Source organism: Phasianus colchicus, chromosome 9, assembly GCF_987193195.1.
Source record: "Phasianus colchicus chromosome 9, bPhaCol1.hap1.1, whole genome shotgun sequence".
In the NCBI taxonomy this organism is placed as follows: domain Eukaryota; kingdom Metazoa; phylum Chordata; class Aves; order Galliformes; family Phasianidae; genus Phasianus; species Phasianus colchicus.
Genome location: NC_143444.1, coordinates 12,534,037 through 12,561,536, shown reverse-complemented (window position 1 = coordinate 12,561,536; position 27,500 = coordinate 12,534,037). Strand labels below are relative to the sequence as shown.

Here is a 27,500-nt window from a genome sequence, read left to right as displayed (position 1 = left end):
CCACTGAATGCTTTCTTCGAGCTGCGGAGGGGCCGCAGAGAGCCGAGGCACAGGCAGAGTTCTGCTGCTGAAGGACCGCGACAGGGCTCGTACTCTGCCCGTGCTTATCTCATTGCTGAGCGACTCTCAGCAGCGAAAGATGGTGTATGAAACACGTTGCTACAGAATGGATTTATTCTATTCTTACGTAGCGGCTCGAGCGATAGGAAGCCCTCGGGCTCTCGCTTCGATCCCACAGCCCCTTACAGACCAACGGCCGCAGGTTTCCGCGCCGCCTGCTGCGGGGCCGAAGCTTTTTGCCGCAGCTCTCCATCAGCCCCGGGGTGCTTTGAATCCTTCCCTTACTTTCCGCTGCCCGTGGGCTCAGCCCCCCGCCCCAACCTGAGGGGGCGGACTGGCGCCCTCTGGTGGACGGTGCGGGAACTGCCGGCACAGCGCCGAGCGACCCGCGGCCCCAGGGGCGTCCTCAGAGCGCGCTGGAGGAAGAAAGGCAGGAGTCCCGGTGCTGAGACACTTCAGCCGCACAGGCGCTGCAGCTTTCTGCTTCCCTTACGATACAGCAGAAAAAGGGCGGGTTCTGAACCTTCTCCTCCAGTGCTGTACATAGCTCTCACTTGCACAGATTGCAACAGAAGAGATGGAGACATCCCTGCCTACTGAACTGGAGGAATGACTGGAGCCCATCATCAGGCAAGAAGCCACACTCCTCTCCCCAGGTGGAAGCATGTCCTTAAGATTCCTTTGAATGTATCCCAGCCTGCCCTGGGTCACAATTGCTTTTCTGGTTAACATCAGAGTTTGCGCACTGCAGTATTATTCACCTCACACACTGAAGGAGCAGACAGCTCCACAAACAAAGCTGTATTACTTGAACAAGTACTGCCCACACCATGATTTCCTTTTATCAGAACAGGAGGTGCGCAGCAGCACAACACCAGGCTGCACACCACAGCAGCACAGCCCCACAGCCAAACCCCACCACACAGGAACAGAGCAGGAGCAGAGGCTGGGAGGAGACGTACAGAGGAGCAGAAGCAGGGCTGAGATGGAGATCTGCCTGTCACACTGCCTGTGGGATCACAGCTTCCTGCCATGGTGTCACACTATGGAAATGATGAGTGCCATCAGATTACTGTCCATCAAAGGCCTCACAGTGAAGCACGGATGTTAACCATGTTAACTACCTTCCTGTCTGCAGGAACAGATGAGAATTCTAAGCAAATCTTCCTCTTTATCCCTTTTCCCCTAGGCTAGAGAAAATACAGAAGTACAGAGAAACTATGAACTAAAACCAGATACTCCTTATGGGACTAGTGAGCAGTGTTTGATGTCTAAGTCAAAGTAACTTCAAGGGGACAGCAGTGCCCAGGAATGGTGCAGAAGCACTCCTGCTGTGGCTCCAATTCCCTGTAGAGAAATGCAACACTGCACTCACATCTCTTCCTGTGGCACACAGGAGACAATCTTCTGCCAAAGCTGGGCTGACTGGTAAAAGCAAATGAAATATTTATGAGTCAGATGTATCCGATATGCACACTGCCCCACATTCATTAGTGCAGATACTTCTGGGGCTGGGTTACAGTCAGGGGACCCATTACTGCCACCCCCAGCAGCAGAAGGCTTTTGTGTGGGCAAACAGAAGTTTGGGGAGACCCCATTTTCTGACTACCCCAGCACAACCCGACTGATTTCTCCTAACTCTTCCCTAACATCTTGCTCATAACAAAAGTAGATCACTGATGACGGAGGAGTCACAACTTGATACCTTTCTTCATCACATGGTCAGAAGTTGCAATTTCTTCCCTAGTGAAGCCTTTGCACAATCTGCCCTACTAGGGAAAAATAAGCTACACACTTGGGAAAGGAACACCAAAGCACAGCTCTTCCCTCTGTACTGCAAACAACCTTGGAGCTGACAGTAGAAACCTTGTCAGCAATCAACCGAATGTGAATGACTGCCTCTAGTGCTCATGGGACAAAGGCAACCCTTTTTATCCGTTTCTTTTCAAAAGGATGGCTTCAGATGTACAGACAGAATCAAGACAGCAATCTGTAGCACCACTGAAAAGGAACTTATAAACAGGAGGGAGACCGACTTCTACACAGTTTGGTAGTGACAGAACAAGGAATAACTTCAACTATAAGAGCAGAGATTTAGGTTAGATATGGTCAGCATGAGAGATGTGGAATGAAGGAAAACCTCTAAGCTGTAAAACTGCCTGGGTTTCCTTCTCAAGAGGCAAAAAGAGATAAAATACACCTGCCGAGAGTTACCCCAGCAGCTGAGAGAGGAAGATGAACAGCAGCTGCTATAACCACTTGTTCTTTCAGGTGCAAAAGAGGAGATTCAAATGATTACAGATTTTTATCAGAGAAAAATCCTAATATATGAAATACAGCAAAATGATTTTTAGATGGGCCTTCTCTAGGGACCTGATAGCCACCAAGCAGATCTCATTCCCTCCCACAGTAAATCAAGAAGAAAATGACACTGAATGGCAACCTTGCAACATAGTCACTATTGCATTTTTTTTTTCCTTCAGTTGAAACCATTGGCTTTACTGAAGCATACGCTTACCTTCACAAAAGGTGAAGGTGAAAGAACAGAGAGGTAGTCCAAGGCCTGAGCTCAAAAGTCAAGGTGCTAAGCATAAGTGAATACAAAACATGAGGCTCTGAGTGAAATGTGGTTTGTGCAAATCAGCCAGCTGCCACTGGTTGTACATGCAAGATTTCCTTCAGAGATCACTAACACAACATGGGCTTCCCAGCACTGCAGGGGATCTCACAGGGTTTATTTAGATATGTGATTTGGCCTCCAGGATGCAGCCTGCTCAACAGGGAGAAAAAACATAATAAGACTTCTGCCATATGCTTCAATATGCTGATTGGCTCCACAGCAGGAAAGGCATACATTTAATTCCTACAATTAAATATAATTAGAGTATTAGACTAGGATGGGAGTGGTAGACAGGAGGTAATGAGTTGTGTCAAACACATAGCTAGGCTGTGAAGAGAAGAGTATTTGCTAAAAAGTCCAAAGATGGAGACAAAAGAGGGGGCTGGACTTTGTCCAGAGATGCTATACATTTTCAAGCAACATGTCCATAAAACAAATCAGTAACTGCACCATGATGCTGTTACAAGTTTTACACGTGGCAAGAAGTCTTCTACTTGCCCTCAATTATAGTGTTTTGATGTTGTGAAGAGCTAACATAAGCCTCAGTGCAGACCTTGATCCAGCTTGATCCCAGCATCACTGAGAAATGTTTAAATGTAGTACTCAGCAAACATAACAGGTAATGTTGTACCAGCTGTTATTCAGTCATACACTGGTGAAGCAGCTTTCTACTCACCAGCAGAACTCACTGGGAATTTTACATTTAACAAGTATTTTGAGAAAAGAGGGGGAAAAAGGGACTATTTTCTATTTCAAATTATTTTCATTGAAAGACAGACACAGGAATTGATACGAGCTATGGATTTTATCCTTACCTTAAAGCAGAGATGACGATCCTTGCTTTCTGTAATTCACACTGAAGTGTACTGCACTTAGGCACTAAGTTAATTCACAATGCCACAATCACAACTAAAAATATGGCTCAAATGGGTTCGTGTTTCATCATCACCAACTGTTTTGCCTTTGTTGCAAAGATAACTCCAAGGAATTAACTCAGGTGTTTCATCTACACAGCTTTTTTTTCCTCTCAAATCAGTATTAGAATACAACAGTAGATGGCACTGCTCGAATTCAATGTGAAGTCATGCATTTCCTCCACACACATCAGGGGGGACTGCTGAGGCTCCCCAAGGAGACTGATTCATACACAAACCATGCATGAACCAATTATTAATGATTGAAAACATCCTGCATTTGCTTTGTAATGAGTGCTTCTGTGCAAGTGCTCAGGCAAGAGCTCAACCATGGGTAAAATGTTAGCAAAATGCCAAGTGTAAGACAAGTCTATCCATTCAGAAGTTCATCTACTGTACTTTCACCTTTCAACAATGTTTTTTCCTTCACCCTATTTCCAAGAAATACCAGACATTCTGCTTTACGTGAGTCTACAGGGCACAAAACAGTCTGGATTTTAGTTTGTGTGCTACCAACATTATTTAAGAGAACCTAATGGCTACTTCAACCTCATACTGTCAGCAAGCAGAAGAAATACCTGCAGGGACAGCTTTGCTGCTTTAAAAGCATTCAATTAAATGGCTGTTCTGGGAGCTGCTCCAGCTACTGCACAACAGGGATGCACCAACTTCATACGGACAAGGAAAAGCTTCATACATATAAGAGAATGTCCTTCAATATGTGTATATGGATACTAAGTAGATTTAAATATATACACTATACACACGATACCACTGCTGACTATTTCACAAAACAGCCTAAGAGCTTAGAGATAGAAAACTCACACAATCATTTAGTTCATGGAACACAAGTAACGCATACCCTGAATTTCACAAATATTGCCAAAATACAAAAGTATTTTTCAGTTGTCAGAACCTCAGACTTGCTTTAAATAAAGTAACAATTCATAAAGCAGGGCTGCTAATATACTAAAGCCACTGTGTTGAATATCCACAGCCCTCACCAATTACATTCTCCACAAAATAGTTTACATTAGTTTTTTTTTTTTTTTAACTTAAGCCTCAAAAGCCATTCCCAAGACCACTTAGATAACAGAGGTAAGCATTCAAAACCACACTTTCTTACACAACAAATAGCCTGCAGGTTAAGGCATCCTTTTATATTTTAGTAATTCATACATAGCAACATCACATATTGTGATACACTCCTTGCCATACCTCTCTACCTTCAGAGATGGTAATGGACTGAAAGCATACCAATATACACTGCTGCAGGCAAACACAACCAGCTCTGATATTTGAAACAACAGAGCCCACAACAGCAGCTGGGCCTCAGAAGGCTGATTTGGCAGTGAAGCAGCTGCACACACAGCCCCACCCAACTTGTGATGCAGCACCCAATATTCTTTTGCAGAAAGCTGCCCAGCTGGGTTCAGCATTCAGCATTCTCAGCATTTCCACTACCAGGCAGGCAAGGCAGCATGGGCCTGCCTTGGTGCAACTGTGAAGGATGCCACTGCTACAGCCTCTGGAGCAGATACACTGCATCCACCTCAATCATTAACTGTACGTTAAAAAAGTGGCAGCCTTGAATTCCAAGCCATTTCTACAGTACTAGCCAGTTTTCATCTTACTGAGCAGCACTGATGCCTGACATACCTCAAAGCAAGAACAAAGAAGGCTTTTCTTTGCCTATGAGCTTATTAATTTAACAGTGACTCTGCCTGATTTACACCCTCTTTATGCTTGTTTCTCCAACTGAAGAGGCAGTACTAAATTATAAGCATGTTAGGTTTTTTTTATACAATATACAGGGACCATCTCTGCATTCCTGTCTTGAAACAGAGGCATAACAAGGATGGTACTACTTAAAATGCTTCAGACTAAACATTTTAAGACAAGGGAGAAATCAACCTGCAAATCTGTCACCACTCATCTAAGAACTTCTAAGAATGCACCTCCCAACTGCTTTATTTCACTAGTGGTTATGATAACACGTCAATGCAACACACTGAAAGCTAAAAGAAATTGGATGAAGTGGCTTTAACAGCTGCTTAGCATTTTATTTTCCCTGACCAACATACAACAAACTTCAGGATGATGATCAAAATATTTCCAAAAGGCAAGAAGCATGCTGTGCTACACTGGTAGTAAATCCATAGCTGACTATTCCTGTTGCCTCAGTGCTCTTTCAGCATAAGATGCCTGTAGTTGCAAGCAGCTGGAAATAATGGTTACAAGCTGTGCACTGAGAAATACATGCATTGCAGGTATGAGATGTCTGAAATAAATATACTACCCATGAAACAGCTCCTGCACATGGAAGGGGCATCCAATCAAGACCAGAGAACTCTGTTTCTCAGTAGGTTAATTTGGGAGTAACATTGTTAATACCCATGTTACAGTGAGACTGATTTTCTTTCCTGTGAGGGTGGAAAGGACCACACAACTCAGGCACTGAGATCAGTGCTTGATTATTGAGACATATCAAGGACAGCCTAGCATTTGCAGACAATTTCCACTCTGTTAAAAGCATTCTTGTCTCAAGTAGAACCAAATGTCTTTTCTTCTTGTTTTAAATTTAGTAATAGTTTACAGAGCACGTACCACTTCCACTATTTGAAATGAAACTTCTAAATTTTTTTATTTTTTTTTTTACAAGAAGTCAGAGACTGACATTAGTCAGAGACAAGACAAGCCTCCCAAAGGCTTTGTTTTACAGTTTTCTTTAACTATTGGAAATATTAGTGTGAGAAACTCAGGGGGCTGTCAAAGCTATCTACTAAGCATGATTCTAGGAAGATAAACATGCTACATAGAGTTAATTAAGGCAATTACCTTGAAAAGGCTTTGTATTGATCCTTTCACTTAGAAGATTAACATCAAAGGAAGATAAACATCAAGAACACAAGCAAACATATTTACCTGATGATTAAGAATTCAGTCATGCAGGTGCAATCATGTTGTTACACTGCCCAATGAACAAGCGAAAAATACTGACCATTATTTGATCTTCCATTATGGAGTGAGAGGGTTTGTTTTTTTTTTTTTGACAGAATGATAATCAACTATAAAACATCTCAAACAACATTTCCAAATATGAAACAGAAATGAAGTATAGGCTAGTCTTAAAAACACCATTAGATAAATTGTTTATTTCTCTTTTACAGCAAGTTGTACACCTATAATGCAATAAAGAAACATCACCTGTCTACCGGCCACTAAAAAGATCAGCACACTTGAACCAGATAAAGAAAAACATTTATTACAAACCTGTGTTTTTATATAGCTAAAAGGATAAGCATTTATTTCTTAAGAGACAAAGAATATACAAATGAACAGTCATCACAGAGGCACATAATGAAAAATGAAATTTGAAGACAACTCCATCTTTCCAATGTTTGAAAGCATCACCAGCATAATTTTCAGTATTCATAATGGCACTTGCACACAAAAATAAGGACCAAGTCTGAAAGACAGACATTTCTGAAGTCATCACTCACACAGTGGCTCATTGGTCACAGTCAGACAACATGACCAGGCAACATCAAAATCTCAAAAATCCCACAAGATACAAACATGTTGGCAAAACCAAGAAACATTCAGATTGGAAAGGCTTTGTACACACAGATGATTTGGATAGAATGACTTCTCAGTTTTTTAAAAAAGTGCAAAGTCCAAGCTTTCCATAAACTGAAGGCCAAAAGACACAGCCAAAGCTGTCATTTTCTAAAATCTGATAAAACATTTTATAATACAAATCTTAGGAAGTCATGTATCAGTTTATGAAGTAAAAAATAATCATGGAAGCACTGAACACAGACATACATCTGACCTGCTGACTGAAGAACATGGCCCAGTCTTCCATACAAGGAACAAAGGGCACTTGTTGATGTGTTTGATTGTGTACACACACACACACACGCATGGGCAGCTGTCTGTGTGTTTGGCTTCATGTGTACACACAGATCCTCAAAGGCCTTACAGGAACTTAGCATAGGACCTAAGTTCTTCCTGCAATAATCCAATTTAGGAAGTGGTCAAAGAAGTGCTTTTTGAAGGTCAAGTTGAGTATAAAGATTATCTCTGTAAATTTGGGATTACTGTAAAAAAAAGAATTAAGACATCATACAGACTGCAGAAAAAGCATAACAATGGAGTTCAGCAGTAGTATCTCACTAACTGGGACTGAAGGCCACTGAAATAAGACAAATGATACCACCAGCCCCAACTCCACACCCCTCCAAGAAATAAAGGAAGTGGCTTATACATGGAAATACCTATTTTCTATGTGGAGAAAGTGCTGCTTTGGTTTTCTTCTTTAAATGAGGAACTGTTTTCTCAAGTACAAGTTCCCTGTGTGTGCTTCACTTGCTTTGTTAACACAAACCTGATGGACATTAGAGAGCCACAGTTGCATTTGGCCACACAGACAGAATCTTCAATATTTCATGACCCAAATTTCATAGACAGCACACAGAAAACTGTGAGGGAAAGCGGATTTGTCCTTCATGACAAGCCTTTAAAAACTTTACATAACAACACAATCCCTTATTTGCTAAAAGCACATAGGGGACTGTAACCCTTTGAGAGTAAGGGAAGAAATTATGAACAAGAAGCCTTTTGCTCTTCAAGGCAGCTATGATGAGCTTGAGTTCTTGTCTCAATCAGTTTCTTCTAACACAGCCAACAGCTAATTCATTATTAGCTTCATACCGGATCCTTCACCTCATCTTTAGTAACTTAGAATTGTAGGAATGGATCCAGTAACCCAGTAGGCTTTTTCTGTTTCTGTATACTGTGATTCTATAAAACATCTAACTGCAATTGAGAGCTTGTCATGCTAGCATTTACAAGCGCAAAGGCAGGTCCAAAGAAGCAAGATACCAAAATCATTGACTCCATTACAAAAAACATGATATAAATCAATTGAGGTATTCTAGATACCATGGAACAGTAGTTTCTCAGGCTCATATTCATTATAGAAAAAACGTTTCAACATTAGCTTGAAAATAAAGGTGGTGGGCTACATTTAATGTGTTACACTATCCCTTTCTGTATCTAAGGTAACAATATTCAGAACTCAGATTGCCTTCAAAAATGATATCAAGTGCTTACTTCCAGAAGTGCAAAATATTTTCTGTGAATGGCTTGAGGACAGGCAGCATGACAAAACAAAGTCACTTTCATCAATTCGGTATCAAGGCAGTATGAAATTCTTCTACCTTTGGTTTCATGTGAGACAAGTTCAGTTAGAGAAGACAATAGAATAAAATATGCATGATTTATGAATATGTAGGCATATACTTGATTTAAATATACAGGCTTTTTTTTCCTCAATTTAGTGACATTAAAGTGCAACATAGGTATCTGTTTACAAATGGTGAACTAGAAATTAAGAAAGTTTCCTCCCACTGGAGAATAAAAAACAGAAGTCGCAGCATATCTCCATAGTCTCTAATTGTAAGAACAGATTACTGAAGAAATCATTTTTGTTCTGATAATTCCAACCAAATTAGAAATCTCACCTTTCTACTTCAAGCTATTCCTAAATTCTGCTTCATTTTTTCATACACAACGTAACTGATACTGACAGCTGGAAGAACTTTCATAAAATTAGGGGCTATGCCCCTATAAAGTCCTTGGATTCCTTCTGTAGCAATAATTCTTTGAAAGAGGCTGACCATGTTTAGCTGTGGAGCTCCTTCCACCGAGGCTAAAATAAGACGACAGCGTTATTCAACAGTTCCAGTAATATCACAATTCTTCAGCAAGTATTAAACAACTGAGTAGTTAGCTTATCTTTTTTAGGGCCAACGACTAAAATTTATGTCTTCGCAGCAAATCTCTTTAATCCCCAGACATTCCAGAGAGATCCATGAGCCTAAACCCCACTAAAATGCATTACTCACCTACATATCAGATAAACTCTCAATTCTTCAAGCTTTTTCTCCTTTTTTTTTTTTTTTTTTTTTAATTCCTCATGCCCACATCCCCACTACAGCTGTCACAAATAACTAATTTCAGTGAGAACACAGAAACATTTTCAGAACAATGGGACTCACCTTGAGCCTGCATGCGTGTCCTGACAAGAGCAAGAGGATAACTGGCTAACTGCCCACATGTGCTGGAAACAGTACCACATCCCAACAACACAAAAACCCCTGGGTTAGCAGAGCTTGATGCATAGTGTTCTAGCCACGTAGTCTTTAAGAGCTGTCAAGATAAAAGATTAAATAAGACAAGATAACTGCATTTGAAAAAGTAAATAAATGTTTACTCTTAAGATCTGTTACGGGTTCCATCCTGGAAAGTCATTAAGTTCACTAAAAGCACACATGTACAACTGGAGTAAAGGCTACACAAAAACCTTTGCATGTGGTAAAGGACTGTAGACTACAGCAGTTAGAGCCAAGAGAAAGAATCCTTAAATACCAAGACACAGCACCAGGCAGCAGTGCCCATACTCCAGTTAATATTTGGGAAGGAATGACCCAGCATGTCATCAGGCACAACAAAAACTCATACAAGTAGAGATGCAAACCATAGGACAGAACTCCCATACAGCTTGGAAAACACTGCTCAAGCAATTGCTGACTCTAATTACTACAGTATCACAACAAGACTTCTCTAGACTAGAATAAAATTAGTCCATGCATATTAGTTACTTGACATATTTTGAAGCAACACTCAATAAGTGAAGGTAAACAAAGCATTTTAATTGGTGCTGACTCATCAGCACCTGTAAGAGGTGCCAGTTCTTTAAAGGAAACAGTGCAGTGTTTCAAACTCATCACAAGAACAACATGTTGGCTACAAAGAATTCTGTTGACATGCAAAAATACATAAGGAGTTCAAATTACTATAATTTAACTACAAATCAAAAATAGCAAAAAATGAGCATAGCTGCAGGACAGGTAACTTAATATGAACACTAGTCAAGTTTTTAAGGCTCAGGTTTGCTCTATAAAGGTTATGTTCCCAGCCAATGGGGTCATTTAGTTACACAAGAGTGTTGTGTTACCAAAATCTAATACACTTTCTCCTTACAAGTACACTTCTTGTTTGATAGAATGGAAGAAAGAGCACCGCATGCTAGATGAAACTGCTACATGTAATGACCAGTCTGTACAGGATTCCTCCAATGAAGGCAAAAAATGACAGAACTGCAAGTCTAGTGAGCTCAGTACCAATTCCCATTTATCCAGGGTAACTGTAACATTACAGATGTATCATAAATCTGAATAACACAGATCTGAGTAACTGAGTAACTGTTCCTCTGTTCATAATGTTACAAGAACACACAGTCAGCAATCTGAACTCACCTCATAAACAGCAAGATCAATCCCAGCATAAGGAATTATACCCAAAATGTTAGGAATATAGCCTTTGTAGAAGGCCTTTGCACCTTCTCTTTTCAAGATCTTCTTAGCACAGTCAAACATCCCAGAATATTGCCCTGTTTTACCCACAGCCAACCTGGTCTTTAAAACCTGAAGGGGAGAATCAGTAGTCTTAATTACATAAGTAACTATTACTGTAGTTTAGAAATATAGGAAAAAACAACATTTATCCGCTTATTCCATTTTCTGGAACTGCTCTGAATTTGAAGTACAAGTCTTCTTTATGATGACTACTGTTAAAGGCTGGCTAGGGGTAAGTTTCTTCAGATTTTATCATGAATGCAGAACACCACAAACACTATTACACGCTAGCTTACAATTTAGTACAAAAAAAATACATAGAAAGATGTCCCACAGAGGAAAGACCAGTTAATCCATCAAGCCTCTGCTGTAGTTGTTTTATTCTTCCTCCACATCCAGCTCCTCATCTGACCTGTCTCCCTATCATAACACAACTTCATCAGCTTTGTTTCAGACAAGATCATTCCTTGCTTATGTACATGGTGAGAAAGATTTAGGCCTAATTCAGAAACAAGCCTGAATATGTACTTAATGTTAAACGCATTATAGGATTTCTTTTCCCAAACTACATTTTGGAGACACATTTAATAGCATATTTCAAAAAGGACATCCACACAAAATGCAGTCATACAATACAATAACCCAGATTTCTGGTGTGCACATGCACAGAAGTGATATCAACACCTGAATTCCCAGCATCTTTTAAGAAGCAAAAGATACTTTAAAAGGACAGCTATACAAACAGAAAAATGACAGCAATCAACTAGAACAGTGTCTATTCTAAAGTATCTAGTGCTGAAATTCTGAAAGGAAGTTATAAATAAAAATGATGACATAGGATAAAATAGTGTATGTACAGGAATTCCTGCAATATTTTCAAGTGCAAAAATGCCCAGACATTTGGCAGATTCTAATGGAAGCAATTCTCTGCTACTAACCTCCATGGGATAAATAGAAGTTTGTGCTGTTGCCCCAGCTAAAGAACCCGATACAAATCTTTCAATGGTGCCTAAATTTCCATCATCCTTAGTGAGTATCTTCTTATACTGTAAAGATAAAGCACATAAAACATCACATGCTTTTTAGAAGATGCAAGAGTTTCTCTAGAGTTAGGAGTACAATAGAAAATGTCTTACAAAGCTTCGCTTACTTTTTCCACACATTAATAGTTGCATTTACAAACCCAACGATGTTAGCACTACCCTTACTCCATCATCAATGATTGACAAAAGCAATAATTATTCTAACATGCAAAGATCCTGTACATTAAAGGCACCTGTCACTCGCACCACTGTCCAGTACTCCACAAACAGCCTACAGTGTGCTGCCCAGATAAAGAGGGCTCTGACTCCCACACAGATCAAGATCTTCAGTTGGAGAACAAAATCTCAGCTCATATGGGCACCAACAGAGCCGTACATACAGTATCATTCAGAACAAACACATCATGCAAGAATGCACCCAATGTCTGCTCCCAAAAGGCTGGGCAAGAGGAAGGAACAGAATGCTCACAGTTTCTCTATGGAATATACATTGGCCAATCAGTCTTGCAATACCCCAAAATTTGACTTTTTTTGTTACTTTTATTTCACTGTTGTACAAAAACATGCAATACATTAATACAGTCTTGCTTAGGCAAAAAAAAAAAACAGTTAACTACATCAGAACCGTAGTTCATTTTCCAAAGGAGGATTAGGCCTTAACATGATGTGTAAAGCTGATTCTGAGGTAAATATAACTCTGAAATCCAGGGTGAGGGCATCTTATGCAGCACCGTGATATTTGACTTAAAAAGAATCCTATCCAAATCCAGCTAGCGTAACGTGCTAAGGTTTTGGTTGTTCTCACTTTGAAGCTAAAAATGAGATTAATGCAGTACATTGCAACCTACGAAAACTGAAGGACAGCCTAAAATTTATGACAGATTTAATCTACACCACTTATAAGTCAGTGGCTACATCAGGAAAACAAGATTTTAACTAGCAGAAAATATAGGCTATTTTAAACCCGAGTTACTCTACATTACTACTATGAAATCCCCAACCATGACAAGAACTCCTATACAACACAACAGTGTACATAATAAACAGTAAGAATGATACAATATTTTATACACTACTACTTCCATTTCTGATTTAGCATCCTACCTGCTCATAAGCCCAGAACTTAATAGCTGTCTCAGGAGCTATTTTGACAACATTTACACCATTTCCCCTCCAGAGGGATCGAACACCACCTTCTTTCAACATTTGCTTAAAACCACTGGCAATATTCATTTTGTTTGATTTTGAACCATGAACCTAAAAAGAAAAAAAGAAAAAACCAACAGAGTAAGGGACAGTGCTCTGATTAGCCTGTAAAACTCAGCACCTAAGCAGCCACTCACTGCATAAATACATCAACTTGCAAAAAAAACATTCACCATTGAAAATTTTAATTGCACAGGTAGTATAATATTTGGTTTACATTTTTGCTGATATCAATGGAAAACACTAACGGGCACAAAATACCTGTTTAAGAACCTGTTAAAATACAACTAGATCTCCAGAATTTACGTACTCTATTTGGCCATGAACTTTTTGTAACAGGTCTCTAAAACTGAAATGATGTAATGGAAATGGAGAAGTCCTTACACGTTGCACCTACCTGCATCATTACTTTTAGACGATCTAAAGGCGCTGTACCTGTTCGAGAGACAGCACCAGCCACTCCTCCTGCTAAGAGCTGCTTCCACCACTGTCCACTCTTTTTCTCTTCCTCTGTGAACTCATCTGGAACAGTCAAACTATCTCCAATATCCAGCACCTATTAGAATCCAAAGCAAAGAGCTGCAAATAACCATCTTACTCCACTCCCTCCATTTTACCAATAGCTCAAATTCCAAATTAACCTACCACCTAAGAACAGAAATAAGATGCTAGTTCAACATAAAGAATCTAGTTTACATTCAAAAAAATCAACTTGCTACAAATTGCTACTGCTATTCAATGAACAGTATTTTTAATTACTTCTAACCAGATATTGAGCAATATACCACATACCCACCATTTCAAAGATTGCACCATCATCATTAAAAATTACGACAAACTTCTGTCTTGAGTATGACCCAAACAAAGACATCCTGTCATGATCTCTTTTCAGAGAGCACTAAGGCTCAAATGCTTACTGTCAATGCTAGCCTTTCACCAGACAGTCTTCTAGGATTAGCTTGGTAATCTCTTAAGGACACTAACAAGAGATTTCTCCCTCATGCTAATGTATTCACACATATGTAGGATTTTTTCTCCCTCCTACCGACATCTTAAACTAATAATTTTATAGTTGATATATCAGAATATTCAATTCTAGTAGCTGTTGTGTATTGGCTTATAAAGTGATCATTCTATGAAGTTTCCTCTCATTAGCAGGTACTCTGAAATACATATTATTGACTTTTCTTCAGCTATACAAGTTTGACACTTCTTTAATGCTTGCATCATTGTGTTAATATTCAATATGATCAAAGAACATTCCAGTATTATGCCTTGGACAGCTTTATCACTGAAGTCTGTGTTAATTTAACATCACTTAATGGATTTTTTGCTCTTCATGTAATTTATAAAAACAGAACAATTGCACCAGAGATAATGAAAAGCTAATGCTAGGCATAAAGATAGCCTATAAAGAATCAGGAATGTTAACAAGTACTGACCAGAAAATATGTTAACTGACAAACCCATTTTTATTGCTGCTGATGTTGAGTTCAGACACTACACCCTAGTGAGATTTCTGTTAAGCAGGCTGACAACTGATTGCTCATTCAGACTATAAAAATTGCAGTATGCAGATTATACAGAAATTATGTAGATTACCCACAAATAGAGCAGACTTAACTAGTCTAGGTATTAAATATGAAACATATTGAAGTGAAAATCTTGGTTTTTTTTTCCCACATTCATGATTTCCAAATAAGGTGTCTTCAGTTACTCAACAACAAATGGAGTCAGTAAAATATCCACCAGAACTCTCAAAGTACAAAAGTCAATAGATTTTACAGATACTATATGCATATCTTCCAGAGTTTAAACATTGTATCTACTGACTCCTAAATGCAACTTTAATAACTAAATCTAGCTTTAACTTTTTTTCTTAAATGTAGGAGAGATTTATAACCAAAGACCACAACTACCTTAATAATTGCCAGTGCAGCTATCTCCTCAGAAGAGTCTGACAGCAATTAAAATTATAAAACTATAGAATTATAAAAAATATACAATTTTAAAAAAGCAAACAATTCCAGGAGCTGTCAGCCACTCATATGACATCTCACATCTGCTCTTATCTGAAGCAACAGCTGTGTTACTCATAGCTGGATTTTGCTTGCTGTGATAACTGGGTCATAACTGAGCCCAAAACAGAACATCACAGGAGACATCTACACTCTTTCCTTAGGAATAATTAAGGACATTCCATAACAAAAAAAAAATGGATCTTATATTTAAAAGTGATACAAAGCATATTATTAAAGCATAAGCATTCTTCACTGCACAAGCTGGGAGCAGGCCTATCTGATCACAAAGCAGCACTCCAAGCACTGTCCTCAGCAACAACTGAATTTAGTCCGTGCAGTGTGAGCTGCTCAAATATTTCACATCTCAGACTTTTTTTTTTTTTTTTTGGTTATGGAAGTGCTGACCAGTCCCTTAAAGTATGATTGGTCTCAGTATGCTCAAAGAAATTCATCTTCAACTAACTGTAAGATTATTCTATAACTATACAGATTACCCTTCCCTGTACAAGAAAAACAAAGTAAAGTGGATTGTTACTGGCTTATTTACCTTATTATTTGTTGTTTAAAGTCAGCCACTGAGGTGGTAAGAGCTCTATTCAATGCTAACCTAACAAAAAACTGTCTGCTTGCTGCTGTATATCCTATCATTCTTAAAGGAAATCCCATAACACAAAAGAATGTAAGAACATATAGACAAAGACAGCTACGATTTTATGGTAATGATAATATTACTACAGAAATGCAATTACTGAACTGACTTCAACATAAGAGTTAAAAAGTTTCTATGTATGTTTCAACATATCAAGAGCACTGAACAAAAGAATGTAATGTTGAAGAGAATGCTTCATATTATTACTACTTTCTATGGAGTGTCTCCAAGAGAAAGATTTCTTTCTAGGAATTACTGGCAATCAAAAGGTAACTGAAGAATCTTTTAAATGCACAAAACATAACAAAACATAAAATGAAGCTGTTATGCTCAATAATATAAGTTGCCCCAGCAGAAATGAACTTAAAAGATTCACTAAATTAAAGTTGAACTTACAGTGGAATGTTTCCAATATCGGATTATTTCTTCTATGTCCGTAGCAGGGTTAAACATAAAATGATCTCTCCACTCATTCCAATCTACTGACATTGTTCCATCAGCATCAATACTAAAAAATAAACAACAAAACAAAAAACAAAGAACAAAATCAGATTAGAAAACAGACTTCATTTGAAATATTGTCCATCACAGTGATCCATTCTACAGACAATATAAGGAAACTTCAAGGGTAAATCTGCCACGGTGTTTCAATACCATACATTCCTTATTCAAGTGTGTCTAGCATTCTTCATTTTAAAATATGAAACAGCCTTTGTTTCTCTCAACAATATTTGTACAGAAATGAGGTATAAACATTCCCCTCCCATAACCATATGCTAAAACAGTGGCTAATCCATCTATAACCCAAGAACAGATAGAATGTGGGAATTCCTACATGTGCTATTGAAGTTACCAACACCATTCCCAAACCATGACACAAACCCATTCTCTTTTATTCTCAATTGTTGCATTCTCTGAATTATAAAAAATATTATGAACATAAAGAAGCTCAAAATATTAATTCCTGACCTTTGCAGGATCTTTTCTGCCTGTTTTTCTGAAATGTTTATACCCAGTATCTTGAGGGACTGGACAACTTCTGATGGTTCAATTTTTCCTTGAAACATAAAAAGAAAGATAATGAGTAGACACAATACGGAGTCCACTGAGCTTAATACATTAGCCTGAGACTGCCTCAAGAGACTGAACGTGCTCAAGTCCATGGAGTCAGACAACAGACATGACAGGGTCCTAAAGGAACTGACTAATGTGGTTGCCAGTCTGCTCTCCATCATACTTGAAAAGTTGTGGCCATCAGGGCTGGAGCACCTCTCCTATGAAGACAGGCTGAAGGACCCAGGCTTGTTCAGCCTGGAGACGAGAAGGCTGTGGGGAGACCTCACTGTGGCCTTCTAATTTAAAGGGAGATTATAAAGAGAAGGGAAATCAACTTTTTATATAGGTGATAGAACAAGGGGAATGGTTTAAAACTAATTCTAAACCTCTTCTCCTTTAGATGTCTGGGGGAAGTTTTTCCGCTGAGAGAGTGGTGAGGTGCTGGAACAGACTGCCCAGAGGGGTTTTGGGTGCCCCATCCCTGGAGGTGTTTAAGGCCAGGCTGGATGGAGCCCTGGGCAACCTGAGCCAATATTGGATCTAGCAGTTGGCAACTCTGCCTATGGCAGAGGGATTGGAACTTGATGATCCTTGAGGTCCCTTCCAACCCAAGCCATTCAATGTTTATAATATTCTATAATATCCACACAATAGCAAAAGATTATTTAAAAAAACAATTTAAACAGAGGCTATGCATTTTTATTATCTAAGGACAGAGCAAAGGTAAGAGCATTAAAATTCTACACCCAAATAAGATAACATACAGCAAGTTAATAGTTATTTTATCTGTAATTGATACACAGTAACTTCCTTATGGCTTTACTGTCTACAAAGCAAAGATACCCAGATGAACAAACCTGGAAGATAAAAAGAGTGAAAAAAGGAGACTTATTTCACTCTCTAGTAAACAATAACTGCATTCCTGTTAGGCCAAAGAAATCAAGGATTCCCACACACAATTTTTTGTTCCAATTTAAACAAAATTTAAGTCAAAATAACTTGGAAAACATCTAAGCACATCAAATAACATACCATCATTGTTTTTGTCCAGGCTCTTAAATGCCAGTTTCATTTTCTTCTCATGATCTTTAAGATACTGCATAAATTCTTCAAAATCTAGCTGCCCATCCTGGTTAGTGTCACCAGCTTTAAAGATTTTCTGTTGGGAGAAAATGTAACGTTTGACTTTATGAAATATAGCAGCTCACAAGGTAACAACAGCATAACACAGCTGAGGTTTAAGAAGTACCATATTGGCCACACTGAGAGTCAAGTCAGGAAAACACACACCTAACACACACTTCTGGGGACAAAACCTAGCTCTGAATTTAACAAATTCTTAGTAGCTTCATAACAACAAGAAAAAAAAACAAACCATACTCAAAGATGGCATTAGTTTTTATCCCCAGAACTTGTTTATTCAAACACAAGTTACACCTCCAGGGATCAAACCATCTGTGGAGGACAGCCTGGGAGACACGACAAAAATCATGGCAGAAAACAATCCTAAGCCTGCAATTTTCTAGCTCTACTTGAAGTCTACAACATTCCAGTACAATTACAGTCTCAGCCATCCTCTTGAATCTAGTGGTCTATTCTGAATTATACTAGCAATTAATTATTTAACTGCTGACAAAAAATTTCTCACCACAACAGCATTTATCTTCCACTTTTGCATGTGTTTGCTAGTAACTGCCCTGCTGATCAGACAACCTGCATATAAAATTAACTATGAGTTGAACACAATGTACAATTGCCAACACAGTACAAAACAAGCCTGAAATACAAAAGCAATGGCATGACTGCCTAAGGCTTATATTTTTCATTCAAAGCACCAAAACAGTGCATCATCTTTATATGTGAAAATACACTTTACAATAAATGGGAAATTAAAGCAACCTCTCAGGGTGTAACAACTCAGGTATGTCTGCAAAGGCAAAGCACAGAGGCGAGCAGTGCCCAGGCTAGCAAGCTCTGCAAGATGTATTAGCTTGGACCTGAAGCCACAGCACAAACTGCTCCATAAACAGAGCAGCAGACAGCAGCAGGATCAGGATGGAAGGCCCAGCAGCACTGCTCCAGTGGGCACTGCCCATCCCCATCACGTGCCCACAGTGCCACTGGCTCATCCAGCAGGATGCAAAGAACAGGGGAAGGAAGTCCACCCCAACACTTCTGCTCTAAAACAAAAGATTTGAGGGGAAGTTACGTCCCATTTCTTCGTTTGGGCATTAGTTCCTGTGTTGTCACTCAGTGTGGGTAATCCCAAGAAGACAATGCACAGTACAAGAGCAATGTGAAAGCATGCATTACTGAGCACTTGAAGGTATGCTTATAGCACATGCCAAGAATTCTTTCAAACACCTTCTGTTTTGCAAGACTGTCTTGCACAACTGCTAAGTAAATCAGAAGGATTTGCTCAGTCGTTGTAATCAAAGTCTGTTTTAATTTTTTTATTATTAACTTCCACTATAATTAGTATGAATCCTCAAAAGAGCGAAGTCTAACAAGATTAGCCTACAGACACCAAACATAAAGGAAGCTGAGAATTCTGGTTTGTTTATTGCTTTCAAGAGTGTTCAGATATCTGTAATGCCTCCTTCATCTTTCCTATCCACACACTAAAAAGCTTAGTGTTTAATCTCAAAAAGAAAGAAAGAAAAGAAAACCCACCTAAAATGTACAGTATCTACAGGCTTCTCAATTAAAAGGCTAAGGATTATGTGGTACTCTACTACATATGAAATATGGGGCAAATTATTTAGCTCTGATAATACAGCACACTGTGCAGAGGGAAATCTATGCAAGATATCACATACTCCAATAAAGGTGTTTGATCTCAGCTGAGAAACATTTCTGTGTTTCTGTCCTTAATATGCTCCACCTTAGCCATTGCTTCTATCAGTAACTTGTCAACAATAATCTACCCATCAATTCAGTTACATGTAATGCTCACGTCCTACAAAAACAAATGCGTCATATTTACTCAAGTTTAAGGATGCATTCCTGACAACCACCTTCTAATAGACAAATCCACCAAAAGAAGTCCATTAAAAATGACCCATGGCAGGAGGAGTCCCTGCACTGAAGACAACGCCATCCCAACCCCTTGCCCCGAGCATCCTGTACCACATGGCCCCGAGGTTCTCCCAGCCAACTCAGAAGGGGTCAGTTATGTGAACTCTCATCAAAGCCAGCTGGTACTGCTCCCTACCTGAGCTACACAAATCCAAAACAAGGAAAGTGTTGTTCTGGCTCAGAGGCACAGTAAAACCTAAGCAACATTCCAATTACAAATCCTCCACGGCTCAGGATGACGCGAGCCAAAGAAAGCGGAAATTCCTCGGAGGTTTACAGAGCCGGCAATTAGCGTGTGTGAACGGGGCACCTTTCTCTCCATCTGCCCCACAGGCACACTTCATGCTGCAGCAGCTAGGAAGCCACGTGCGTGAGCCTCCACCTATCCTGGTCCTGCAGTTCTTTTCCAAATTTCAAGCCAGTTTTAGCAGAATAGAAACATCAGGGAACCAAAATGCATGCTGTAACTCAGCAGGCGCATGCATTCCCCCCCCCACCCCCCCCACAAATCTGAAATATTAATATAAACAAAAGCTTCTTAAAGCCTATAAAAACGTACTCTTTAAAGTTTGAGACTGAAACCAGTAATCTGCAAGCCTGGGGAGCAAACAGAGCACTCTGAGAAGTGCCTTCTGCACAGAGGGCAGAAATGGGCCAGTGGGAGCTGTGCATTCCCTGGGCACAGCCCCAGGAAGCCAGCAGCTGCTGCAGGGAGTGCAGTGCCAGCCCCCACATGCAAACTGCTCACTCACAGCACATGCAAAAACTCACCCAACTAGATCAGGTCATGCCAGACCACTTCTGCTCTAGTTGTGAGCTCCTCCAAGGATGGAGATGCCACAGCCTCCCTGGGCAAGCAGAGTTCAGTTACCTCACTGATATCCAGCAAGCAATCAGACTGCTGCTCCTCATTTCATATACTGCCAGATGACACGTTTCACACAGTTATAACCACTTGTCACCACGTCACTTCCTGCTTCAACTACTTCTCTGGTGTAGAACTGGATGCATTTTTAACATAGGCGTGTTTACAACAATGAAGCAAGACCAGCTTAGGTGCCAGCTGCTGCATGCAAGCCCTGGGGACCAGTGCTAAGCGTGCCCAGCACTAACACCTGCCATGTACTGTTGCTACCAGGGAACCACAGTGCCCTTCGGTAGACCCAGCCCAGAGACATAAGAGTTGCTTTTCTCAAGGGCTGCCATTTCTTTTCTCATCTAAAAAAGCCAACCACGAAGCACAAAGATAATCCCATATACAGCAAAGCAGTGAGCAGAAAGAGCTGCTAAGAATTTACAGAGATACAAATACTTAAAGATCTAGTTGGATCATCTTTCATTCTCGTGCTACGGGCCTCCACACATACTGACTAGAACACTCCTGTGCTGACCCTATTTGGCCATGACATTCCTTCTATTTTTCATAATTATTTCACTTCTATTCTTCTGCTTTGCAATTTGTTACATCACTGCTTTCCAAGTCCTGCACAGCAAGGCTACAGCAATTTGAGAGACCAAAGCTAGACTGAAATAGTGAAGAACTTTCTTACATAAAACATTCTTTCTCCAGAAAGGTTCCTGGATGTGGGAATCTAAGCCAGCAGGTCTGTTGAAAACGTCAGCAAAGTTACAGACACTTAAAAATCCTGACTTCAAAAGTGTCCCAATGAATTATCAGATTATTCTGTGCCAGTCATGAACTTGAACACATTCATTGCTACAGAAAAGAAATAAAATGCAAAACAAGCAATCATAGTTCTTTCACGTAGACTTTTCTTTTAAGTCTACACTTGAGTCTTCATATGGTACTTGGTGTAATTGTTTTTGCATTACATATAAGCCACCACATTCTCCTGGTTACAAAACTGAACTGTGCAGGAAGTGGGGTTACTCAGAAGAAATGATTGCCCATCACCTGTATTAGCCTGTTATTTCAGCTCATTAATACAACTTCAAAAAAATTAACAGGAAGCAATCCAAGAAATTACTGGGCATTTCTGGCTTCCTATCCTGCTAACTACAAGTAAAAAATAAACAGCATTTAAAGACTCAGAATTGGTGCAATTAGCAATTCATTGTTCTGTAATCTATGGATAGAGCTCCAAAGGGCACAGTCACAGACACTGCACAGAAAACAAACCAACACCAAGGTAAGAACAGCGTGTCTTTTGGACACAGAAGATTCATGTTTTCTTTCAGTATCCTTCAGATGCCTATCTCAAGGATATTTCTCCACAGCAATCCTGTCATTCCCTTCTCCTCCCTCTCTTCTGTTCTTTCCATCTTTGCCTCCAAAATAATTAGCATTAGCCATTCACATAACTCTGCATTCCACAGTTATAAATGTTTTAGGCTGAAATCTACTGGGATCCACCCACAGCTTGAGCACAGGCAGTCTGTCTTCCCTGGACACACATCCTCTCATACCAAGAACTGATGCTGGGTTTTTTGCTAGCTGTATCTGCCAAGACTGCACAAATCCATAACACAAAGTGATAATGCAAAACACAGTAGAAAAGTTATTAAAACCACTCTTGTGACAGTGCATCAGTTGAGAGATAAATACGGAATGAAGTCAAAGGGCCCCAAGATGCACCCACACATTACTCCAGTCAATGAGTCCCAACAACACACTAACAAATAAGACTGCTGTCGAAGTTCAAGAACACCTCCCAGTATCCTGTTTTGAGCAAAGCAATCATTTGCACTACCTCCAAAGAAATCGCACCGTATTTTCATGTCCATTCTTATTTGTTCACTTCTTTCCTAAAGGATATTATGGCATTTAAACAGTATCCAGCAGGTGACACTGTCAGACACTGCCATAAACAGAGCCCCCCACCCACATACAGCAGACATGCACTGTTTGCAGTAACAGATACTTCCATCAGCTACAGTTTCTCCTTCCTGCTCTTTGCCCTCAGCACCTCCCTCTGCAATAGGGAAGGGCTAGCCACAGTCTTCTTATTGGTTCACCACAGGTAAGAGCAAAATTACAAGTTCCATAAACACAGCTGATTACTCCAAGCAGACCATGTTCTGACTGCTGAGAATTTAGTGTCTTTGGGCCCCATTTCCACTACATGGAGCTATCTCATCACACTGCTTCTTCAACTAAAGGGGCCTTCACATAGCTGGGCATAACTAGACTTACATTTCAACCTGACAGACAGACCAAATAAGATCGTATTGTTTCCAGAATGCAGTTATTCATTCCAATACTATCCTCCTATGTCTAGCTCCAGGACTCAATACATAAATAGATCCTGAGTGTGAATGGTTGGCTGTTTCTAGCACAAACTGAAGCTTAAAACATGGAGCTTGCCTCCTGCAGGTTTACTGTAAGGATTGATTGCAACAGAAGGAAAGGGTGAACAAAAATAGTATAACCATGCACACCATGTATGGTGCTTATATCTAAGACACTCACTGCATTTTGAAGACACGAATGAGATCATTTGCGATCTGATCCCAGCATCTATTTAGTATTGCTATCAGACAACTCTCCTAGTCCAAATTAACTGTACAATAGCTGTTAAAGTAGTTGTGGAGAGCCATCTGATGTTGTCACCACACCAAATTCCTTCTTTGCAGGCGCTGACATACAATGTTAGGAATCTTTTGCAAAGCTTTACAAAGTTATCCTTTCCTAGCAAGTAATACACTACAAAATAAAAAAGGAGTCATCCTGGCAGCCTCTAAGAAGCAGACATTTTGGATTTTTCAGTGGTTTACTTTTCTGTCATACACTGACAGGAGGCAGGTCAAACAGACCTCAAAGTCAGGAGCTTCTGTCACTTTGGGCTAGGATGCCTTTCTATGGAGAAAAAGAATGATTCTTCCTTAAAGAGGAACAAGTGTCCTCTTGCAACACATCCATCTGATACCTACTGTGTTACTTCATCTGAAGAGTGTCCCGTTGTACATTAAACATGAATAAAACTGTCAAGAAAACAGATGGAAGCTTAATTCAATAGGAGCACACTCATGTCTACTGCTGGAATAGATAGCAGCTCTGTAACTTTAGAAACCACACAAACTCCAGGAGAGGAACTATATATTGTTTCTGAACAAAGAGAAAAGCAGTAATAAGAGCATAATCACTAATTTATAGCATGAAGGCGATGACTTGGGATGAGCCAATAGACTTTGCAGGGAAACAAAGTAAGCCATCTATTGTTTACCAAAAGTTAGCCAGGAGGGAGCAGTGTTCGCCATGAGTACAGTGACCAACACTCCCACGGAGGCGTGTTTCACTACAAACAGGAGGATTTTTGGAGAACTAACCCAGACTTGCACCTTATCAAGTGAGAGCAAGGCCTGACACCCTGACTCAACCACAAGAAAGTGCAGCCTGCTCTTCTGTAGGATATCCAAAGGTCTGCTCATACCCACATCGTCATGCTATGGGCAGGGCAGAACCCTTAGCCACATTTATAATATTGCTCCATTTCATTTCCTTACTCATTAGTTAGTAGCAATTATAAGACTATTTCTGCCTCCCCAAACATAAAGGTAAAGACGACATATGTAACTTCATTAATAAAATGTCTTTTTACCAAGTAGTAAAATGACATTTTATCGAGTTAAACACCAATGTAAAGCCTGAGATAGGGACTAAGTGGGAGAACACAGCTTCAAGTAGAGCCTCAAGTAACAGCACAGGAAGCAGATTAGTTGCATAGACAGGAAAGAAAGCAGCAGCAAGTCTCACTGAGGCTCTCTTACTATAAGAAGTCTTTTCAAGTAAAAACTATGTGCACCATTAAACGGTGAGCATATAAACGTTGTAGTGCACTCTAGTAATTGTTCGACCCACCTCAAAAGCCTGATGTGACTCATGGCTTATTCTGTTTACACTGTGTTTCTCAGGTAACTAGAACAGCCCGTTCCTGCTCCCCATTACCGCCATGAGGGTGTAGCTTATCTCAATTGATTTCATGGGTTTCACTACCAGTTTGTCCTGCATCAATCAAGGCTTGGACAGATGCTTAGGTTTGCGCTTTGCATGGAAAACGTCATGCTGAACACAAGAATCACTTGGAACTTCACTTATTAATTGCTCAAAACTTCAGAATCATGTCACTTATGTCTCAGGACTCTCAGTAAACTATGTTGGAAGACCATCCTCATTAATTGTCAGAAAACAGGACACCTATCCCTTTATTGTTCTCTTTAACTAAAAACCCTAGATTGTTACAGTCTAACTGGTACAACAGGTTTTCAACAACTTGTACATAATGCGTGACTGGAGCTTGCGACCAGCAACACAGTTCTCATGGGTAAGCAGACCCAACTGTCCCTCCTTAATCAACCAAGGGATGAAAATCCAGATACACTTATTTCATTACAAAGATGATTTTGACCACAAGCAATATTCAAGTGGAAGTATGCTTACGACTCCTTTATACTCTCACAGTAGCACCATTCAACTCGCGCAAGACCTGAGGATACTTCTCCCTCAAGTATTTAAGGCAGAGAGTTACATATATCAAGAGGAAGGAAAGCAGACCAAAAACTCTGGGAGGAATAAGGCATGTGCCAGGATTAGTACAAGGTCACTGAAATTGAATGGCTTACCCAAGTTATCTCTGAGCACTCTTGTCAAAATTTAAGTTCACCTTTCTGATCCTCTACCAGAATCTATGCAGAGGCTAACCCTGGCATAGTAGTGGGATGCTGTCTGACTGCTCTTGATATTGAAATAAAGAACAGCACCATTAAAGTAACAACTCAAGCACAGACCTCTGCTGTCCCTGTTCAGCCTAACCACACCTACGTCTGACTTGCAGAAGTACAGCTGAAATGCAAATTCCTCCACATCATTTGGAAGTGGTGTCTGCTGAAAGATGTATAAAGCCAGACAACACTGCTTAAGCATCAGTGCACACCACCTCAGCGTTAGTCCAAGCCATACATCTCACATGACTGCAGATACAAGCTACTTGCTTTCCAAAATAATTTTCATGTCCATGTGCTAGTTCTCTGTTTCCTAATGAAAGATCAGCATAAGAGAAAGTGTTAAAACTGCTAAAATTAACTGAGCCCATTGAAGACAACTTCAGCGGCTTCAGTAAACAATACCTTATAAAGAGATAAAAGTGAAACCTAGAAGCTGCTCTTATAATGCAGACTTGTTTTATCACACAAATACTTACACCCTCAGAATTGGGCATTAAATCATTTTACGTTCTGATCCTGAGGCATCACTGAAAACAACTAGAAAACAAGTTTCTCATCCAGGTGCAGATCAGATTTGGTGGTGTAAGAGCACTTCAGCACTCGATGGCTCAAGTTTTACTGACTTAGGCAAAACCATTCATAAAAGGGAACAGAAGAACGTCGTAGTCACAGAATGATAGAACTGACTGGGTTGGTAGGGACCTAGAAGATAACTGAGCTCCAACCCCCTGCCATGGGCTGGCTGGCACCCAACAGCTCCAGTTGCCCAGGCCCCACCCAAGCTGGACTTGAAGACCTCCATGAATGGGGCATCCACAGCTTCTCTGGGCAGCCTGTGCCAGGGCTTCACCGCCTCAGGGTAAAGAACCTTTTTCCTAATATCTAACCTAGAACTCCCATCTTTTGGTTTTAAGCCATCACAGTCACTGTAGACCCTGCAGAACAAAGTGAGAGCTGTGTCTGTTCAGTGGTAGGAAGGTTACCGCTATACTCAGGTGCTTTCACATGCAGGAGCTGTGACACCAGCTGCCATTGCATGCCGACGGAGAGCTGGGCTCAGCCGCTTGTTCTGACACCGCTGCCAGCTGCCACACGGCTGAAACGGAGGCTAATCCCCCCACTTACTCTGACCTGGACCGTGCAGTGACAGACACCGCAGCCGTGAGCAGCGTCCTTCCCCACGCTGGGGCAGGAGCACCATCGCACAGCGTGCAACACGGGCCAAGGAAGCGCAGAAGCGATGCGCGATGACTAAGCCGAGCCAAGCCCGTCTGGCAGCGGAATCACCGGCTGCCACGCTGCTCTTAATAGCGCTCGCACTCGAGTTACCTCGTCTACAACCGCACGGCACGGCTCCCGGAGCAGGCCCGAAGCCGGCCGCACACGGCTGCGGCTCGAGCAGCCCCGGCTCCGGGCAGCCCCCAGGGCAGCGCCGCGGGAGGGACCGCCTCGAGAAGGGCCGCGCCGCGCTCCTACCTCCTCCGCCTCCTTGCCCAGCGGGATGCCCATGGCCCGGAGGCCCGTCTGGAGCTCGGCGATGTCCACCCTCCCATCCTCGTTGAGGTCCAGCTTCTTGAAGAGGTTGGCGTAACGCGAGTCGCCATCCCGGCTCCCGTCGCAGGCGGCGGGCAGCGCGAGGCGGCGCAGGAGCGGCAGCATGGCGCGGGGCGCAGCGGACGGCCGCAGCGGACGGCCGCAAACACCCGCTCGGCTCCCCGGGCAGGGCGCGGGCGGGAGGGGCCGCAGG

General features: G+C 40.8%; 2 protein-coding genes across 3 annotated transcripts in view; both read right to left on the bottom strand.

Annotated features, from left to right (window-relative positions):
- VAV3 (vav guanine nucleotide exchange factor 3) overlaps nt 1-3,579 on the bottom strand; it is a 195,211-nt gene extending 191,632 nt beyond the window's left edge. Inside the window, exon 1 of the mRNA XM_090146214.1 lies at nt 3,496-3,579. The gene's annotated coding sequence lies outside the window, so the exon portion shown is untranslated. The remainder of the gene's footprint in view (nt 1-3,495) is intronic.
- A 3,224-nt stretch (nt 3,580-6,803) lies between these two features.
- SLC25A24 (solute carrier family 25 member 24) lies at nt 6,804-27,500 on the bottom strand. 2 transcript variants are annotated; one of them, XM_031595856.2, is made up of 10 exons: nt 27,230-27,500; nt 18,026-18,152; nt 16,907-16,994; nt 16,334-16,445; nt 13,665-13,823; nt 13,166-13,318; nt 11,957-12,064; nt 10,920-11,087; nt 9,660-9,810; nt 6,804-9,310 (listed from the first exon to the last, which is right to left on the bottom strand). In XM_031595856.2, exons 1-10 carry the CDS (start codon nt 27,410-27,412, stop codon nt 9,132-9,134), a joined length of 1,428 nt encoding a protein of 475 aa, XP_031451716.1. In that variant the 5' UTR covers nt 27,413-27,500; the 3' UTR covers nt 6,804-9,131. The 2 variants fall into 2 exon arrangements, with proteins under 2 accessions (XP_031451716.1, XP_090002342.1); XM_090146216.1 differs by lacking the exon at nt 27,230-27,500 and adding an exon at nt 20,843-20,862 and having other exon boundaries at nt 6,805-9,310.